Source organism: Melospiza melodia, chromosome 22, assembly GCF_035770615.1.
Source record: "Melospiza melodia melodia isolate bMelMel2 chromosome 22, bMelMel2.pri, whole genome shotgun sequence".
Classification (NCBI taxonomy): domain Eukaryota; kingdom Metazoa; phylum Chordata; class Aves; order Passeriformes; family Passerellidae; genus Melospiza; species Melospiza melodia.
The window spans coordinates 11,691,136-11,712,751 of record NC_086215.1 but is presented as its reverse complement, the minus strand read 5'-3'; the positions used below and the strand labels follow the sequence as shown (position 1 = coordinate 11,712,751).

The 21,616-nt window shown below is 47.7% G+C and overlaps 1 protein-coding gene across 3 annotated transcripts in view; it reads right to left on the bottom strand.

The window, feature by feature from the left end:
* DAB2IP (DAB2 interacting protein) overlaps positions 1 to 21,616 on the bottom strand; it is a 151,087-nt gene that overhangs the window by 107,131 nt on the left and 22,340 nt on the right. Inside the window, exon 1 of one of the 3 annotated variants that reach the window (XM_063174541.1) lies at positions 13,392 to 13,780. The exons of the other annotated variants lie outside the window; for them this stretch is intronic. Within the exon in view, the coding sequence (XP_063030611.1) occupies positions 13,392 to 13,509 (118 nt within the window). The 5' untranslated portion in view covers positions 13,510 to 13,780. Of the gene's footprint in view, positions 1 to 13,391; positions 13,781 to 21,616 lie in introns of those variants that run through there. 3 annotated transcript variants of the gene reach the window in all.

Genomic DNA, 21,616 nt, shown 5'->3' with positions numbered 1-21,616 from the left:
TGGTTCATGAAATGTTTGCAGTCAAATCTTCATTTTAGCTCTGTGTAAGCACTGTGGGTTTCACTGCAGGAGAGATGTTACAAAACCCTCTGTAAGAAACCAGAAATAACCAGAAGGAGGGGTGGGTGTGGGTGTTGGAGGGGATGGGGGGAGCTGTTTGTTTTAAAGGTTAATAAAAATAGCTTACAGGTAAATTAGTAACTCCAGGAATGTACAGCATTCACTTGGTGAGCAGTATGAATTTATAAAGGTTTAAGTGCCCTTTTTACTTCTTCAAGGCTGGAGGCACCGTCTCAGGCTGGGTCACTCTGCCCAGGCCGGGCATCAGCCACGCTGCCATGGCAAGCCCAGAGCCATGGAAAAGGGCACTGTAAGCCATAACAAAAACTCTCCACAGTCACCAGAGGCTGAGAAAGAAATGTCTTCATTTGCAGCAGAAGATATTTGGGTTAGGCACTGGAAGCAGTCCCATCCTGCCATGGACAGTTACAGAGAGAGGGAGAGCTCTCCCTGCCAGGGAGGTTCAGGGACAATGGGCTGCCTTTCCTCCCCTCTCCTGGGGCACACAGATACCACACACCTCCTGAAATCCCTTCCAGCCTCATTTTCTGTCATTTCTGTCACATTTGCCCACTTGTGCATAAAATAAGAAAGCTTCAAGGGATCGGATTCAGTGTCTGATTTTGGCCTTTTCTTCCCAAGCTCTCCTGAACTTCCAACTCTGTCTGGACAGACATGGGGGCAATTCTGTGTCACCTCTCAATAGCACAGAGGGCCCAGGGCTCATCCACGTTATACAACACAGGAGAGAGAGAAATAAACAACAGGGCCTCCTGCTTTTCCAAATATTTACAGAAGACTGCAATGTTTTTTGTCTCCCCCTGTGCAGAGTAAGATCTTCAAAGAGAAATTTCCTTGAAATTATCAAGCCCCTGAAAGCTCTCCCAGGTTATCCCCACACAGCTGGGCCAACACCTGTTGGCTGTGGAGGGCACCAGGAGGTTTTTAAGTTGAACACATCCCACTGCCACGAGGACACACAGCACTGCAAACACTGCACAATAATTTAGGACCTCGGGCTTATGAGTATTCCTGAAACTCTTTCTGTACAGTAATAAACACATTTGGTTTGTTAACTTATTCAAGGCACTGGAACTGACAGAATAATTAATCCTCACTCCACTCTTCCATGCCTGATTTTCACGCTGTGGAATGGTTATGGAGCAGCACAGCAATCTCCCCAGGGCTCCAGGGCAGCAGCAGAACAGGCTGTGAGCAGCTCCTGGCACCCAAACTCTTGTTTAACCCACCCAACATCACTGCCTCCTATGACTCCACTTCCCAGACACTGCTCCAAGCGGGTTGTTATGTGTAACAAACACACAAACAGCTGTTACTACTGTTTACTTTTCACTTAGCTAGTGAGGTGTTCTTCCATTTGCATTACCTGCTCCTGAGAATCCCAACTAGTCCAAGAGATCATCAGGATTACACTGTCATTATGGAGAATAAAATACTTTAACTCCTGTTTGTTCATCTCTCCTCACACTCCCCCCCTCGCACAATTCCAGGGATCAGCCAGTGGAAGAGACAGCGGGAACAAAAGCAAAGCGAGGCTGCTGGATGGAATAACAACAAGCAGGAACTTCCCAGCAAGTTGATCTCCTGATAAGAACCTGCTCCAGCTCCAGACAACAAAGGGAGGTCCGACCTGAGCGCTGGGAGAGAAGTCAGCAAGAGAAATGTTCTCCCGAACTCACCAGAAGGAAGCCGTGCTGGTGAGCAGCGCTCATGCCATGGCACTCGGAAGGAGCCGGGAAGGAGAGAAGGAGAGGTGATGACTTCATCAGAGGCAGCGAGAGAGGGAGGAATGCCTGGAATGCCAGAGCAGGCAGCAGCACCGGGACACGCAGAGCGCAGGTTCCTGCTCTGCTCCCGCCGCGGGATGGGCTATGGAGGGGAGACTTTGAGCACAACAAAACTTCACCAGCTCCTCTGCAGGTGATGCAGGAACTCCAAGTTCCCCAGAGCCCAGAGGCGGTGGGGAGGTGCTACGGGCAGCCCTGCAGGTCAGGCCGCTCCCGGGCTGGGCACGGGGCTGAGCTCGGCCCGGCCCGGCCCCAGCGGGCACCGCCCGGCCCCGCCCCAGCGGGCACCGCCCGGCCCGGCCCCAGCGGGCACCGCCCGGCCCGGCCCCAGCGGGCACCGCCCGGCACTGCCCGGCCCCGCCCCAGCGGGCACCGCCCGGCACTGCCCGGCCCGGCCCAGCCCCAGCGGGCACCGCCCGGCCCCGCCCCAGCGGGCACCGCCCGGCACTGCCCGGCCCCGCCCCAGCGGGCACCGCCCGGCACTGCCCGGCCCGGCCCAGCCCCAGCGGGCACCGCCCGGCCCCGCCCCAGCGGGCACCGCCCGGCACTGCCCGGCCCGGCCCCAGCGGGCACCGCCCGGCACTGCCCGGCCCCGCCCCAGCGGGCACCGCCCGGCACTGCCCGGCCCCGCCCCAGCGGGCACTGCCCGGCCCCGCCGCTGCCCCAGCGCTGCCAGGGCGGAGCTCCTGTGAAACCGGAGCGAACAGGAATTACCGGTCTCCTGCTCCTACAATTACAGGCCGTGAATTAATTTTATTGCTTAATGAATTTAGGTGTTATTCCTCTAATTTCTGCATTATCTAATAAGTCCTTATTACAAACCCGAGAGAGGAGAGGAGGAGGAGCGGTGACAGTGATTTAACGCGGCTCACGGTAGCATTGACGAATTAAGAACAATCCCTGGAGAACAGGTATCTGCAGTGTCTGTGTGATTCCACATACTCAGGAGAGGCTGCAGAAAAATCTACATTTCAGACAGCTCTGGGTGGCCACAGGAGCCCGGGAGAAAAGATGGATCTTTAGTCTGAATCCAAATGGGGATTTAGAAGGGAATAGAGGCACTTTAAAAAGCGGAATAGACAGCGACAGAAAATAATAAACACTGAGCTGAGCAAACTTTCCTCTTCACAAGGCGTGAAGAACTTTGAGTGGGAAGCAGAGATGCCACAATGTCTGATTTCCTGTGACAAAGAGGCTGTGGGAGGTTATGAAAGCCCTTCCAGCTCCCATCAGCTGGCCCAGGAATGCACCAGGCACCAAAGGGCATCCTTTGGGGTTCAGGTACCTCCAGCATTTATTAAATGGATCACCCAGAGCCCTGTTGACCCTGTGAATTCCAGCTGATCCCTTACATTAATGTCAGAACCACACAAAATTAATTAAAAACCAAACCTCTATTAGGCAATAAAATAGACTCTTAAATGAAAATGGTCATGAGGCAGAAGTTGAGGGCAGGTGCTGGTGCCCTCTGAACAAGCAGACTCCTCTGAAAGCAAAGCTAATGAACACAGAGAGGGCGTTCTCCAGCCTAGGGGAAGCCATGCCACCCCTGCTTCTTATCTTAGAATAAAATTATTTCTTTTTGCATCTTAGAATCTCTGGCTTAAACATTCATAAGCTTCCATAAAGCCCAGCAATCCCCCTGGCTGTACCCACAACTCTTCCACATCAGAATCACTGATTTACTCCCCAGTCATTTCATGCTCCAAGCAGAAATAGTTTCACATTTTCTCATGCTCTCATGACCTTTCCAGACAATTAAGGACGCTGTTTACAGAACTACAGCTGGTAAAAACCCCTCTCCCTTATCTAACTGTTTACATACAGAACAAAAAAATAAATTGGGATCATTACTTGCCTTCTGGGCTACACTCTGGCACCAAACACTTCGAATTAAACAATTGAGTCTATACGTACAGCAATGACACCAAACTGAGCCAGCTTCTTACCAGTGCCTTTGTTTCCCTCTCAGGTGACTCCAGTGGTACAAAAGCACCACGTTCTGTGTGTTTCTGATGACTGTGCCCCTGCCTAAAAGCAGCAAAGCACACCTGAAGCACCACTTAGAGCCACACAATTCTCTGCAGCTCCAAGAACGGTGGCTGGGACAGTTGTGTGAACTGAAGAGCCTTGTTAGAAGTGGCTGGAATACAGAAAACAAATCCCAGAAAACATCAGAACACACTGATGGTTTCACATCAGTGAAAACTGGTCCCCTCAGCTAAAACCTGTTACCATCTTCTCTCAAAGTGGGACTAAGAACTCCTGAAAGAAGAGCTTTTTCTTTGTTAAATAATGATTTGGAGTGACACTGACCTCTGCCACGGCACACTGTGCACTTTAATGGCTCTCCCCTCATCTCTGTGGCAGATTCCTGGATATCATGGATTTAATATTCCTCATCGTGCTCTGAGCCAGTGCTATTAATGGCTCTTGAATCTAGGACTGAAAAAAGCTCTGCTATTTTTCTGAGTACTTGATATGTATCTATTCCTCTATTTTCTCTATTACCCAGTAAGAGAACTCCTCTCCCTGCATCTGCCTCGGTGCTTTCTGATGTGTGCAAGCAGCAAAGGCTCCTCTCTTGCCTTTCTGGGGCTCTGGCTGCCGGGTGCCGGTGCCCCCCTCTCCGGGAAAGCTGAGCTGGGATTTCCGTGCCCGGCCCAGCGGCGGGATCGGGCTGTGCGTGCCAGCCGCGGCCCCGGTGCCTCACTAGGTGGAGCTGGAGGCCCTTGGCTGGCCCAGCTGCAGCGCGGGGAATCCTCCGGCTGTGCCGCGGCTGTGGGGCACTGACGGGCAGCGGAGCTCAGAGCGCCTTCCGAGCGCTTTCCCTGCGCTTTCCGAGCGCTTTCCCTGCTCCTTCCCTGAGCTTTCCGTGCGCTTTCCCTGCTCTTTCCCTGCTCCTTCCCTGCACCTTCCCTGAGCTGTCCCTGCTCTTTCCCTGCTCCTTCCCTGCACCTTCCCTGAGCTGTCCCTGCTCTTTCCCTGCTCCTTCCCTGAGCTTTCCGTGCACTTTCCCTGCTCTTTCCCTGCTCCTTCTCTGAGCTGTCCCTGCGCTTTCCCTGCACTTTCCCTGCTCTGGAGCCATCCCAGCACAGCCAGGCACTCTGACAGAGACCAGGGCAAGTCCTGCCCTCCAGAAATCCAGGTGAACACATCCTGAGGAGACAGATTAAACCTACTTGTCAAAGGAAAATCCCTCTCCAAGGGAAAAAGGGAAAGAAAAGAATAGCACTAATGGGAAAGGAAAGCTGAGGTAATTCTCATTGTGAGAGGTTTGAAAATTCAGCAGCTTCTGAGTGCTAAAAGCCTGGAGACCAGATCAGATCTGTGTGCATGAGGCACAGCTACAGTCCCAGACCTGTGCCAGGGACAGAAATGAAGGTGTCCAGAAAATGACCCTCCCTTCTGAAGATAAACAGCAAATCATGCTGATTGAGCAGCCCACAGCACAAACTCTGTTTTACTGCCTGGTATTTTTTAACTAGATATGTGTATATATAGCTGGTATTTTTATTCTTTCATTATTAGTCTCTAAAATAAAATATGTATGATATTTATCTTGCTCTGCTATGATATCCACAGAACAAATTCCTCCTCTGCTAACGGCATATCATTAGGAGCTTTTTCTCCAGGGCGAAATTGAAATCAAGCTCAGACTTAAAAAATACATCAGAAAAAGCTGAAATTCTATCCTGGTTGGGGGCCAGACTGTGGTGACTGCCAATACCCTGGTTAAAGTGGAAAGGATGATAAAGTGAGGTGGAACATCAGCTTCCTCCCATGTGATGATAAAGACAAGCAACACGGAGTGTGGAGAACAAGGAGTCAGCTCTGGGAAGATTTAAATTAGGCTCATCCATCATGCTGAACCTTCCTGCAAAGATTCTGCTCTGTCACCACGAGCTTTCCTGCAGCACTTTATCCACAGAGGCAATCTGAGGGCAAGGAGAAAGTTCCGTGCTCTGCAGTTGCTGTCCCTGTCTCTGGAGGCGTCACCTGGACATAGCACCCAGGACAGGGTGGCTCTGTCCCCTGCCTGGCAGGGGCTCTCCCCAGGAGTGCCCTGGACAGCTGAGCTGAGCAGGCCTGAACAGCTCCCTTCACATGAGGCACCCTCAGGAGAAATGGAAACTTCCCACAGCTCATTCCCAGGCCATTCTTCCAGCCCTGCACAGTGGCTGCTGGAACAGGTCTGTACTGGTAAAATGCAAATTAAATAAATAAATACTTAATTTATAAGCATGATTCATCAGAGGTTTCATCTTCTACAGCAAAGAAACAGATGTTCTATTGATGGCATTTCATTAGAGAGATAAATGGGGTCACACACGTATCTCTGTTCACATCCATCTGCATAACAGACCAAACATTAAGGTTTGAATTTCGCATGGTGCATGTGGCTGTCACAGCAGCCTCAGAGAGTCTCAATGCCCAGAGCCTGCTCACCCACCTCAGATTGTCTCAACAGCCAAGGAACTTTAACTCTGCTCAAAAAAGCAGAAGGCTGGGATCTAACACTGGATATTTAGGAGACAGTTTCACTGGAAACACAGAAGAATACTGGATTTTAAATAATGGATGGCAGTGATTTTTTTGTGCCCACCAAAATACAATATCTGTCATGAGGAAGCAACTCAAAGCAGCAGTGACAGCAAAGTCTGGAACCCCTGTTGTTCCTCCAGTTCACGTCAGGGATTGGGGGCAGGGTTAGGGAGAGCTGAGAGGGATTTTCTGGTTTTCCAAACATTAATGCAGGAGGCCTCAGAGTTCCCCTGGCTAACAGAAACAAGTCTCCTGCACTTCACAGGCATTAATAGAAGACAATGCCTATAAAATGAGTGGTATCCTTTGCACAGATGTGCCTCTGCTGTGTGTGGATGTGAGTGTGTGCACAGCTGTGTCAGGCACAGCAGCTCTGCACACCTGGGCAATGCCCCCTGTGCCAAGGCACTGCTGAGATCCCATCCCTGCTCACTGCTGTTCCCCATCCATCTCTCCTCTGGCTGCTCAGACTCTCTCAGCAATTGTTTCACTATTAGAAATTGTGGAATGTAAATCCTAATTTATTGTGACTGATCCTTTTATTTCCTCTGGGGGTGGGTGGGTATTTCTGCTCCTCTCCCACGAACCTGCTCTGCAAACACTCGCAGGTGGCAGCTGCACACTCACTCTGCAGTTTTCAAGCAAACAACACCAGTGCCAAGGAGAGACAAGGAACATTAAAAACCAGTCGTGTTTTCACTTCCCAACCTATTTTTGAAACAGGAGGGAGCAGGAGAATGTTCTTACCTACACCAACACTGACATTTGCATTTTCCATCCTAAAAAATATGCCAGATCTGTATTGGGATTTCTCCCTCCAGAACTGCCCTGCAGTCACTTGGAGGAGCAAATGGGCACTTGAACAGCAACACTGCAACCCTGCAGAGCAATTCAGCAATTTAGTGACCAACATTCACCCTCCTGGGAGGGTTCATGCACCCCACCCCACTCTCTGAAATTTCCTTTTGGTGTTCACCAGACTTTTAGCTGATCCTAGAAGCAGAGTTAGGTAAATGAACACCAAATGTTCTCACTTCAAACACACCAGCCCCATCAAAATGTGTTCTTGTCTAAGGGTATAAAGGTAATAATTGGTAACCTTTGACTGCTAAAAATGTAAAGGGAAAAGATCTTTCATTTAAAACTTGCTCGTTTGGTTACCATGGACACTGCTTAATCATGAAGGATGACTATTACTTGTTCCTATAGAAACCAAGAAGCTCAAGAAGCATCCTGTAATTTAACTCCAGATGCCAAATTTTACACCAGTCCCCCTATTAGCACATTTGGGTACTTCAGAACAAGCCCAAGCTTGATCTCTGACTCTAAAAGAAATTCAGTGATGCAGAAATGCTGTAAGAAACCAAAAATATGAGCATGTAAGGTACAAAAGAAACTTGCACTTCACATAAATTGGTTTCTTCAAAAGGAAACATTAAGTGCTCAGCATCTGAGGATTCCTCTTTCAGTGCAAATGTTAATGAAGCAAAACTTTGGTTGTCTTTATTGCTGTCAGTGTTCTCCAAGTCCATACAATTGCAGGGCATGTTTTTCATCCAACTGAATGCTTCAATGCTCAACTTAAGATGAACTTCTGGAGCAGTGTGAGAGCCTGGGATTCCTAATGAGCCTCTGGGAGCTGCTCGTGGTCCCAGCCTGGCTCTCCAAACCAGACCTACAATAAGAACATGCCCCTCATGCAAGGAAAAAACCAATGGGCAGCACAAACCTGCAAAATTCAGGCCATGTGTTGCTCTAACAAGTCTTCTAGAGTTTATGCTTATTAGTAAAACCACAACACTTGTCTGGCATTGCTCATCACCTCAAAGCTTTACCTTCAGCACCAAGAAACATTAGTCAGAATCTCTCTCCTGTGTAGGTCTGGGGGAAAAAAGCTTCCAGAAATTACCTGTGGTTGACATTGCTCCTTGACCCTCACCAGACCTAAATGGGGAATGGTTCACAGTTCTCAAAAAACCATCCATTTTTCCATTCTCTGATTCCCAAAGGGGCCTGAGGGAACTCAGCCTGACCCCGGGGCTGCACAAACCAGTGACAGGAGTCAGGAGTTCTGTCCACCTTCTTTCACAAGCATGTACACAAACACACAAACAATTTGTGTCTGACTCTAAAATACTCTCTGGAGTGTTGCAAAGGAAAGCAAACCACGCTCAGAAGTGTCTGAGCTGAAAAAAGCAAAACTGATAAAGGCCAAATGAGAATGTTCCCTGACCCAGCTCGCTCCCATCTCTATTGAGAGTAGAGTGAATTAAAGGATTAGAGAGTGCCTTCAGTGCAATAACTTAGGGGATTAGTGGCACACTAGAAGACCTTCAAGGGAAATACAGGTTTAAAAGCTTTAAAAGGCAGCTCTGTGTCTAAATTGTTTGGACTGCCACAGCTGTAAGGAGACAAACTTGCTCTAATACATGAGTGATCATGAAAAGTCTGCTGAAACCCCTCGAAGCATATTTTTGGAAGCAATTCTAGTTTGGACTCAGACCAGGGTTTTTAACCTCTTTCTCATTTAGTACCCACAGCTTGTAGATAAAAACTCATTGTGCATTACTCGAGAGCAAATCTGCTCCTTCACTCCTTGCAGAGCAGTCAGCCCCTCTCAGGAACTCCGTCAGGGAAAAGGATGGGACTGCCAGGAGGAGAGGGCTGCAAACAGAGATAAAAGGAGAGATGGGCAAAAAGTGACAGTGCTCCTGAGAGAGTCCCACTGGGGTTTCCCAGGGGAACTTTTACAACTGGATTCATTTTTGATCTCGTAGGAATTTCTCAGAGAACACTCACTGAGTGTGGATGTTCCTGCATTGCTGGAGGAGGTGGGGCAGGTCAGGGTTTGCTGCAGGAGCAAAGGGAGTCAAGGCACTGCTGCCACCTCCTTCCTGCTGAAGGGTCAGTCCAATAAATTTGCCTGCAATAAATTCACTCTAAATTTTTGCTTATTAAAGGGATTCTGAGATTTAAGCGTTGTTTAATATCAAAACAATTCCAGAATTCCTCCACACACCACTTCCCAAGTCATTAAATTTAGTCTCGATTTTTACTAGACAATGAAGCATTGAACAAACACAGCAAAGTCTCAGCTGGAGCACTGGTGGTGCTAAAAATAGCACAGCTGTCAGTGAATATTTCCTATAAACAGCACAGCTTTAAACATTTTGCATATCTTTTCTATGGGCATCTGTCAGCCATGCTGTTAAAATTTCAATGAAAGCCACAAAGGCTGCAAGACTTCTGTGGTGAAACAGAAAATGCCACAAAAGAGACTTGAAAAACAAAGTAATGATCATTAAAAAGTGCAAAGCAGGAAGGTCTCCTTTTCCTGGCATTTAAAAGACACCACCCTTGGAAAAAAAAAACAAACCCAAGCCTATTGCTAATATTTATTACTGGGCTCCTCACTTGCCTGCTCCCAGCCCTTAAAAGAAAAACAAAGTCCTGCAGGGGTGGAGAGGGAGAAATTCCAGCTGGCATTCCTTGTCCAACATCACTTTTAGTTAATGTGCTGCAGAACAGATTTTCAGCTAGGAAAGATTAGTGGGAGGTGAGCGCAATATCAGTTGCCTTTAAATATAATAAAACCTCCTTAGTTGTTATGTCACTCTAGGACATGCTGGGACAATTTTCCAATCTCTGCTTCCCTTGTCCCAAGGGAGTGCCTGAACCTCCAAGGTATTGATTATTTGGGTATAAGCTGATCTCTCATTTATCACTTAAAAGGTTTTGATTTCATCAAACAGAGAGACAAAGACTAAATTCCAGCTGTTTTCAACAGATGTGTATCTGAATAGCCTGTGCTGAGAAAAAAACCCAGCCTGACCTTGGCCTTGCAGCTCAGTGTTCAGTGCACTGAAATTCTGGGTTTTGCTGAAGATCAGTCAGTTTTCTCTTCACAGCTGCCATCAAAGGAAAGGAAGAAGAAAGTCTGTTTAATAAAAATCCTTTTCATAAAACACCTTGAAAAGCATCTGTGATAAACAGAACACGGAGCAAGACATTTATGTCTGAGGCTGACAGAGGCAGAAGGATCAGGAACACTAAACCTTCAAGATCAGGAACTCCAATGTTCTCAAATTCTCAGGGCTTTGATGCCAGCTGATTTCCTGCTGAGTTTTACACAAGAAAGCCCTGAAGCCAAAGCTGCAATTGGCTCAGAGATGGGACTGGGAATGCAGAACCGTGAGCGGTTTCTGTCAGCAAAGGAAATTTCAGAACCCTTCCCACTGACCCCCATCCCTTCATGGTGTCCATGAATAAGGAGCAGCATGGAGGGATCCTGAAGAAAGCCACAGATCCAAGTGCAGCCACAAGCAGGTGCTGCTGTCACTGCAAATTCTCCTTCTCCCCTCTCTGCCTCCCAAGTACCTTCCACTGCATCACATGGGTCACCTGGGAGTAATTATAATTACTGCCATGATTCCTCCTGCAGTCCCACACACCTCTGAGCTGAACAGATGCTCCAGGGGTTCTGCAGGTAGGTTTTTATCTAACTGATGTTTACCTGCAGCACATCCTGACTCTCTGTGAGAGCAGAGCTGGGGGTTTCAGGCACTGTCCTCCTTCCAGCAGAGATCTGCAGTGCAGTGAAGCCTGTTTGCTTTACCCACTCCCAACAGGCACAGTTTAAACGTGCTGGAGGCAGGATCTCATCAGCCTCCTCAGAGCAGCCTTTCCCTCCTGCCTGGCTTTGCCCTCCCCAGCAGTGCCACTGGTCAGATATTGCAGCCTGGGCCCCAAAGGGACAGAGTGACAGACACACTGACATGTGATGGATGTGTTAGAGGCACCAGGGCTGACCAGAGAGCTCCAGAACAGAGGGTGCCATCACATGAACCACTGAACAAGCTGCTGTCACTGCCAGCAGCTCTGAGTCCTGGACATTTTTCTGCACACTGAAGCAGGCTGGCTCCAGCTGGAGTCCCAACACAAAGCTCTTCCTCCCTCCCTCAGATCCTTGCACACAAAATGCAAACTCTGCTCACTTTGCCCAGCTGGAAGCACCAGAGCAGCTCTTTCCTGAGGGAGTGGCTCTCTCTGTACCTCAGGAAGCAAAATCCATTTCCCAAACTGGGTCTCAGCCCTCCCAGAGCTGTGCAACCCCAGCCTGAGTTTTCCTGCTGCTCCTGGAGCCCCCAGACCTCCACAGTTCATCATTCTTCCAGTGGGAACAAAACTGTTAAGGGAAGTATTCCTGCTGCATTATTGCAGCACTTCCATCTCTGCCCAGCCTGGACAAGCCCCCCCTGACCTGCTGTGTGACACCACCACTGCACAACAGAAACAGATCAAAAACAAAGAGAAAATTCTCATCCAGCTTTGCAAATCCCTTTCAGATGTACAGATAAGAGGAGCTCAGCCGCTGCTGAGAGGCAGGGATCCCACAGACAACACACAATTCTCCAGGAGAGATCAACAGCAACAAGATTTCAGCTGGTTCAAATCCAATTTCTTACAAACTTTCAGGCTGATTCCCATTTCCATCAAATCTGCCTGAGTATTCCTTGTGTTCCTAACAAATGATGCCATTAAGTTCACTTTGGGTTACCTAAACGAAACTGAACACATTTAGTTTGTCACAGTAACTGAAATGACAGTAAAATATTTTGGTTTTGCACAGCACACAAATAAAGAGGGAAAGGGAACTGGGACGTGTTTGGGAGTTTACAAACACTCCTCCCTGACAGGCAAAACAACAAAAAAATCATGCAAAGAAAACCACTGTCTGAAGGAAAAGCTGAAGCTCAAGGACTCATTTAGCTTCCTATTGTTTTCTCAGCAATGATTCAAAATCCTTAAAATTGTCCTGAGTGCCAGGAAAAGAGGAAAGAGGACATTGCACTGAGCTAAATCTTACAGTACTAGAGTAAAGTTTAAAATCTGCTCCATAAATCAGAATTAACTGCATTGGGATAAGTCCAAGCCTGGATTTGCACAGACACCTGACGTAAAGTTGCAGTTGTGCTTTTTATTCACACAATAACAGAAAAGGGGAAATCTTTTCAGTTAATGGCTTTGATTAGGCTCACAGCATGATAAATACACCAGGACTGCCAGACTGCAGGGCAAACACAACCCTCTCCCCTCCTCTGAAAAAATTCAATAGGAAAACACTCACATACTCCCACTTTTTGGCTGCTTTAACAACAGGGAAAAGAACCAATAAGCAGTTATTTCACAGCAGAAGAAAGAGAAAGGCAGAATAGCTGGTTTTAAAAATGCAACTGGGTCAGTTGCTGCCTCCAGTAGAAGGAATGGGCTGCCTGTGCCCTACAGAAACATCCCCCTGTGGACCTCCCTCCTGCTGCTGAGGACAAATAAGCCCTTTTAGAGCAGGATTTTTTAAAGTGCAAAGTGATTTGGGGCTTCAAGTCCCACAGGTTTCTGCAATGCCTCAGGAGCACAATCTTTAGGCTCTTTGGAAAATCCTACCCCTAAACTGTTCTCAGCTTTGTCATCTCCAGCCCCTGGTGACCCTCGGCTCATGAAGAACAAGAATCCAGACATCCATCTCTGCAGAGAGAGCCCATCTCATCAGCACGGCTTTCCAAAGCTCTGCAAGCATCAGTGAGGCCTCCAAACACTGGGAGAGGCAGCTCCCTCAATGGCAGAGCGCAGACTGAGCCTGGTTAGCTGGAAAGCCGCGGTTAGAGCAGCACACGGGGTTAGAGCAGCACACGGGGTTAGAGCAGCACACGGGGTTAGAGCAGCCACGCGGGCCCCAGTCCCTCGCACACCGACCTTGTGCAGAGCCCGGGCCGCTCCCGGGCTGCGGGGCCAGCGCCCCTCCTCATCCTCATCCTCATCCTCATCCTCATCCTCATCCTCATCCTCATCCTCATCCTCATCCTCATCCTCATCCTCATCCTCATCCTCATCCTCATCCTCATCCTCATCCTCATCCTCATCCTCACCCTCACCTACCTACGGCAGCGGGCAGAGCACGGCAAGGAAAGAGCTCGCAATTACCCCTGCTAAGCCTGTTCCGGCTGCGGGATCGGCTGCGCTGTCTCTGCAGTCGGGACCTCCGGAGCAGTCGGTAGTAGTAGGACGGTCTCCCAGAACTTTTCCTGCTGTTCATGGACATTTTTGGATCTATTTTACAAACACACACATGCAGGCACGGCTTCGCTCTCCCCTCTGGTACAGGAGCAAAACAGTCCCAGCGTTTTAATGAACTGGAGGGTGGTTCTTTGGAGGGGAAAGGGAGAGGGGGGAAGAGGAACTCTTCACTTGACACATTTAAAAAGAAAAACAACAAGAAGAAAACATAAAAGGGAGAGAGAGAGGGGAAAAAAGCAGGCGGCACCGGAGTGCATGTCTCAGCCGAGGGAGGACTCCAAGCGAGCAAGATAAACTGTGCTAACAACTCCTGCCCCCAAAAAGATAAGGCTGCTGGAGTAGGAATAGGAAGCCAGAGCTGGCCTGGGCTCCTGAAACGTGAAGCATAGGCTGGAGGAAATCCTGGACTGGATCCTGTCCGCCAGACATCTGATCAGAGTGTCCTGGAAGGATTCCCGGCTCCCGGCGCGGCTCCGGCCGCTCTGCCTGCCCCGAGCCCGCTCATCTGCGGGGAGGGATCGGAGAGGCTGCGCTGGGGAAGGGGATAATGATTTCCTGGCCATGGGACACATGGTAATAATCATCATGGAGCAAAAGCCCCGGAAAATAAAGTGAAATTTGAGAGGGGAAAACTTTAATTAGAAGTTGAATGAACAGAGCTCCAGACTCCCCTGGAGGCCCATTTCCTTTCAACATTCAAACTGAGTTATAGCACATCCCACAAATTAGAGAAAGGGCCTATTTACCATTTGGGTCCTGATGGCATCGAAGATTCTGCCTCCGGCTCATATTGCTCCATAAAATTACATTTCAATGGGCAGAATTAACACTTTAAGCCATGGAAGAAAATAAAACTACATATATATATTAAACAGATAAAACATTTCACTCCACCTTTACTGCTTCAAAAGGTCAAAAGTGAATTGTCCAGAGTCCTGCACCTAAGCTCCTTCACTTGATGGCACAAAAATGACTCTGAAGGAAGTGACAGAAGACATTTCAGAGCCCCAGAATGGTGGCCAAGAACTGAATGTGTGGCTGCTGCTTCTCCCAGGCTGGCAGGTAACAGAGAAACCTCATCCGAGTGGGATGAGCTGCAAAACAACATCTGCACAATAACTCTGTGTTGTGTCCTCAGTTGTCATTTTTCCCAGACTTCTGTGCAAATTCATCTTTGTGGTGTCTCATGACCAGCCACGGGCTTGGCTGTGGATGAGCCCCGTTCCCCCGGAGCAGGAGCTTCAGCAGGAGCTGGAAAACTTCCCTGGATTATCCTGTCTTGTACCTCCAGTAACAAGAGGCAGAAACTGCTCCAATTCAGCAACTGCACCAGGACAGGAGTCCCTTTCCCAGCACCAGCCATCCTCCCCGATTTTAGGGTTTCACACATTTCCACAGCCATGGAAAACATCAGCGCTGTGTGGCAGCCGAGAAAGGCCCGTCCAGGAGGAAACCCAAGGCTGGCTCTTGCCTGAAGTCCATGCCTGGTTTTGAGGCCACACGTGAGGAATTCGGCGCCAGCTTTCAGGCAGTGCAGGAATGAGCACTCGGGAGGGCAGCGACAAGTTCAGGTCAAGGAGGCAGATCCCAGCTGGACAGCGGGGGCTCCCCGGCCCGGCAGGGGGACATCGCTCTGTGCACACCCTGCACGTCCCGCACCAAGGCAAAGCCTCCACGTGCTGCTCATCTGCCTCCTCTTCCTAGCCAGAATCATCTTCTTCTGCATATTGGGTACATAACAAAATAAAAATACAGGGACAACTCCAACTGTTTTCCAGATGAGCAGAGACTCGTCCTGTGCAGCTGATTCAACTCCCAAAAGGAGCTGAGAACATCCAGAACACAGTGATGGGAAAGGCTGAAAACACTGAGGTTTGGTTAAAGATATGCTGTAGATGAGAACCCAAATATTCAGGTGTCTCTCTGCAATTCTGTGTCATAATAACTGGGATGAAAGCCCTGAAGAGAGTCTTTCACAATTATGCTTTTATCACTAGAAATATCTTTAAAACGGCCTATCCAATTTGCTTTTGTCATTCCCAATAGAAAAAAAAAAAGGCACTGATGGAAATGAAAGTTTAAAGAAAACCATTTTAAAAGCTCACCCAAATTTAGATGATCTGAAAGGGGAAGGTTTGATTTTGTTTAAGTGGAGCCAGGTGACTCATGCTCAGAGCTCTGGGGATGCGGCAGAGGCGGCTGCTGGGGATCTCCCCAAGCTCTGAGGGAATGTGAGGTGGGAACACTCAGAGATTTTTATTTTTAATCAGCCAGGTACCTTCAGAAACACTCATACAGGTGACCACGAAGCAGGAGAGGTTAATGAGGGACTATGAACTGTATGACAAGAGAAAGCAGCCCTATATAAAAGTATAAATAAATGGTTGGGAGTTGTGTTCCAGTTTCCCCAGCTTGGCTCTGTCTCTCTCAGTTAACAATGTTTCTGAAGGATTTAGCTTCAGATGCTACAGGATGAAGAAGTATTAAACATAATTATCTTTTTTTCCTACAGTATCTTTTGTCCACCAGAGCACAGACACTTCTGCATATTTGCTTCTGCAAGTACTTGCTCAGTTGAATGTACTTAAAACACACAAACTTCCTCTTTTTCATTCAGGTAAAATAAAAAATCCAAGGAATGTGCCCAATATCAAGTGGGGAAGTCAGTTATTTGCTTCTAATAAATAATGTCCTGACTTTCTTTATGGGAGAGCCATAATGTATTTTTAAAATGTGAATAAAAGAATTTCTCAGATATCCCTATCTGAAAAGGAAGTAAGGGAATGACACCTCCAATTCCCAACAAGCAGAGTTTTAGATAACGTTTAAATTTCTGCAGCTCCTCGGTGGTGGGAATTCACAGCAGGCTGGCTCTGAGAGGCCAAAGCAGGAGGCCAAAGCTGTGTGTGTGTTGCAGGGGGCACAGGGGAAGGGTCTCTCAGAGCCGGCGTGTCTGAGAGCCTCGAGACGTTTCCTGCACCCACTGTGAACTCGGGACGGGGCAGAAACACCGAGGCTGACTCAGAGCACGGCACATTTCACATTTCCTGCCCACCTCCCAGCAGAACAATGGAGCTAAAGAACATCAGCTTCTCACAGCAGCTGGGGGAAACCACAACAAAATCACTTCACTTGCTCTGCTGACACACAACACTCCGCTCAGGTACACTGGTTTATGACCTGACTGCTAATGATGCTAATAAAATTTACAAAGCCAAAATCCATCTGAAGACTTGTGCTAAATTTCCACAGACCTAACGAAGCAATTAAAACACACGGAGTCCAATGCAACGGAAGAAGAAACTTCTACCAGAATCAAACACGCAGTGCCTCAGAGCAGCCTGCTCCTTTCAACAGCAGGAAAAACCCAGGAGTGTGAAGTCTCCACTGTACAGCAAAAATTCCAAACTAAAAACAAAAACTTTGTACAAATCCCTAAATCAAACAAAGGCTCAGACGTAACTGGGAGCTGCACAACACTTCCCAGCACCATGTCTTCCACGCTGAGCTGCTGGCAGGAAATATTTGTTTAAGCAGGACTATTCTTCCCAAATATCCCTCATTACTAAAATAAAATGTTAGCAGTGATTCATTGAGTGATTAACAGAGTAGCTTCAGCTCTGGCTTTCCCAGGATCCCCCATTTCCTTCTCCAAGACAAAACTGTGGCAGTTCTCTGCTGTGATCCTGGAGGGGCTCAAAAGCGACCTCAAAATCTCACCTGGTCCAACCTTCAGAGGGAAGAGAGCCCAGATGATGATCTTTACCTTCACATCTGCACAGTTAAATAAAACCCACATCACCTCTAGGTTAGGAATCCAATTATTAGATGTAATAACAAATACTGTAATAAACTACAAAATCTGCATTGACCTTAATCAAAATATTCATATAACAAAAGAAATTAACTCCTAAAAAGATTTTTACTTTGTATTTCAGCAGTAAACTTGTTATTGTGTTGCTGTAGGGAAGGAGTTGATAAAAGTCTGGCATCAGTGCCTTTCTGTGCCAGATTTCTGGGTTATTATCAGCAGAAGGCTCAGCTATTTATCCTCAGTTCTGTTACAGTGGCTTTGCAGTGTGGTGTGCTACAGGTCAGGGAAGGAACCACAAACCCTTCAGCAGCTCCTGCAGGGCACCACTCTCCCTGCCTGCCTGGAAGCTGAGTCTGCTCTCAGCTAGGGTGGGGAGAAGAGGTTTTGCAGGAACTCCAGAGCACACAGAGAACTTCTCCCCGTGTCAGGAGTGCTGAGGGCTCAGGGCAGCAGCCGCTTCCCCTCCCCTCCCTTCCCTTCCTGATGCCATCTGGACACCTGAGGCTCCCCCGCAGCAAGAGTCAGCTCTTGGGGTGTTTAATCTCATGACAACATCCACTGACAGCAGCATCTCTGCTGGCAAGTGAAATGAAAGATTAACTTGATTACACATGCTATGTAAAACTTATTTCCTGATTAATTAATAGATTAGGCACTTCCAATTCATGTTTAAATGCCTGATAATGATCTCACGCTCATATAACAAATCACTGATTTATATACACACAATCTAAACTTCATTTTTCATGTGACAGATTATTTTCTTCCTTTCCTTGCCACATAATTTGCAAACTCCACTGCAAATATAGTTGCTCGTTTCACTTGCTTTTTGGCATCAGATGACTCATCCAAGGAATATTTTGGCAAGGATGATCTTTAGCCATCTTCCTTATCAGGCTGACATGACAGAGTAGCACAGAAAACACCCTCTGTTTTAAAAGAGTTCCCTGTTAACAAGTTGAAAAATGAAAATGTAACTATTGTTTTTAAAGAGGCCTTTACAAAAGCGACTGGAAATCCTGCAATCAGTTTTTAAATACCATTGTGAGGGTGGTTTATTTAAATTTACGTTTTTCCTTTTGGCACAACAACACAGGGCTGCCCTGAGAGATGTTATTGTCCAAGAGCAGCTGATTGCAAAATGTGGAGAGCCTCCTTCAAACAACAGAAATATGAAAAACACTCCAAGAGCAAAGCAAGGGCTAGGATGTTTTGAAATGTGGAAGTTCAGGGCACCAACACCTCCAGTGCCTGAGCTCTCGTGAGCCAGGATCCAACGCTGGGAATTCTCACCCTGCTGGGTCCTCACCAGCCCTGAGCAGGGAACTGGCTGATGATCTGATAAAGGACACCCCAAACAAAAACAGCAGAAAATATCTAGCAAGGCACACAGTGACCAGTAGTGCTCCTCTATTGCAGCATCAGCTCAAATTGGTTTTTTCTGCTTCTCTTCCTACTTTTTTGTACAGATCTTCCACTCACAAGTGTATGGAGTCTGTATGTTCCCATTCCACTAATACCCCTGTTACATTTTTAGAGAGAAAAAGCTACTAAAACTCCTCTTCCTACTGAATTTAGATCCTTCATTCTTCCAATATACTCATTTTTCCTGGATTACCAAGTCTAACATCACATCCACATGGCAGCACCTTGGACGAGCTGGCTTGGAGGGTTTGTACAATTCATTGGTCAAAATACCACATTGATGCAAAGAAGGCAAAGTTTGTTTGGTATTGTATCTAAGACAGCTGGGTGGCCTCAAAGCGATTTTGGGAGGAGACACAAAGAGCAGCTTCTTATTGACACAGCTCATGCTTGGAGATGAATGGCAGTGCAGGAATCATCTTCCCATGTCCTTCTCCTCCCCCCTAAACCAGACCTTGGTGCTGACCCTCCCAATGGGCACATGTGAGGTGAACTCTGTGAGAAGGGAACAGCCCCTGGCAGAGCAGAGCCCTCCCAGCACTGGGATGGGGCACCACAAGCACTGTGCAGACACCCCTGGGGTTTGCATTGGGGAAGAAAATGCAAACACCTGCTGGAACTCTGAATGCAGGATTTCCAAACAAATGCTGGAAAGAATGAGGAGTTCAGTGGGACTTTGATACAGAACACCAGTGAGTGTGCAGCCCCTAAGCAATGCACAGATATCCATACATAGATCTAGAGCTATTTCTAGAGCTATTTATCTCAGGGCAGCAACTGCACTGCACAGCTCCCACCAGGATGCAGCCTCACAGCTCAAACTACACAGTCAGTCTTTGCTAATCTTGGCCTAACTCAAAACTCTACTTATCTTTTCCTTTCTAAATCATCCCCAGGACAAGACTAGAATCTCTTTTGAAATGTAAAGGTTCTATAATAAAATTTAGAAAGCACATATGGTACAAATATCAAGCGTGAACATCTCTTCCCATCTTGTACGTTTCAAAGCCTGTGCAAACAGCACTTTTCCCTGGTTTTGATCATGCAGCCAAAATGAGTCATCTGTGAACAATTATGGCTCTGGCAGGGGCCTGACTGTTGGAGAATGAAAGGAAACACTTTATTATTGAAATGATCAGTATGCCAAGCTGCGAGGCGACTGCAGAGAATGTTAAGAGTCCTTTATGCTCCTTCAGCCAGCAAAATGGAAAGCAGAGGATGCAGCACTGCCCTCTCGGACACCTGAGAACACCCGAGTTGAGAATGGGCAATGCAAAGCACGAGCAAGTGGGAGCTGTGGAGATGAGCAAGGGAATATATGGCAGGAAAAGAAACACAACCTTAAAGCAGGAGGCCTGGCTTTAAAAAGTGTTGGTTTTTCCTGGCTTAGTTCTCCCAGGGGAGTTGTGAACGTATTAAGGAACACACAGTCAGAGGCCTCTGTGCTGAAATCCAAAACTATTAAAGGACATTTGTTGGGAGTTCGGGACTGGCTGAGTTTTACAGGCTCTTCTGAAAGGGGATGAATGGAATTCCCCTCGAGGAGAAAAAATAGCAACCAAACAATTTAGTAGGAACACGGATCTGCCTATGTGCAGCCCGTTTCAGCAGTGATGCTGCTGTGTCTGGGTTTGCTGCCAGCAGGGCCCAGGCAGGATCCCCCTGGGATTCCAAGGGGAATTGGGGATCTAAGCTGCTCACTGAGGGCTCAACAGGGCAGGGAGCTGGGCAGGATAATGGTCTGATGGACTTGGCAAATGAGACAAGCAGGAGATGATTTTAAAATTGGACTGTGAACAAGCAGCGGATGAGAGAGTAATTCCTGTCCTCTTTTCCAGGAGCAGCTTGCAGAGGGAGGGGGAACAATGTGGTGATCACCACCCAGAGCCTACAGACTATTTAAAGACCATGAGGGTTGACAGGATGACAAGGGAGACTCACGTACACAGAACTGCTAATGGAAGGTGTAGGGGGGAGATCAGGGAACAATCTGGGAAAAGCACATTTTGCACTCTGAAATTCAGGTCCAACTCCCAACAGAAGAGAAGCTGGAGGAATTTGAGATCAATATTCTGACAGCAGGATCTCTCAGGTCTGAACATTAGCTGACAAATTCTTCTTGCTATTTCTGAAACCCTGATGTCTGACAACCTTTGGAACAGATTATCCCTCCATCACCACAGTTTGGGCAGCCTGGATGCAAAACAAAGCGCCCTGGCAGGCCTGGGGCCCAGACTGAGCTCACCAGCACAGGGGATTCATGCAGGTCAGGGCTAAAATGTAACTTTGTGTGATCCTGAGCAGGGCAGGGAATGTTCACAGGTGTGGTGTTTGTGTTTGCAGGAATCAGCCTTGGAAAAGGTCAGATTCTGTCTTCTTCAGTCCCACAGGGACCAGGAACCCCACACTTACTGTGTCAGGGCAAACACAAGAGACTGCACATTCCTGTCACTAAGGGGGGTTTGGAGGGTCCTGTTCAGCTCTTTATACAAAGGCACTTTTGCTTCTAACAGAACTCATCAAGGCAGGGCTGCAAACTTCCTCCAGATCTCCCCCAAACAAGCCTGGCAAGCAGGGACACACTCTAAGCACAACCCTAACCCTGGGCAGAGCAGTGAAAGCAGCCTTGGGTGATGTCTGTTTCCAAGTGAGGAGGTAAAACACTTAGCAACAATGCTGAAAACAGACACCAGGAATTGGAATTTCCCAAAATGCTCATTCTTAGCAATTCCAGCAAATAGCCCATGGTTATCTTCACACAGTAAGTGGCAATCCTACATGGAAGGCATCTTGTTTCTGTCAGGAGCAGCCTGGAATGTCATCTTGGCAGCAACTGGAGTGTTCTTTTTGTTTGGGTCATTTCACTCATAAACTTCCTTCCATAACACACTGA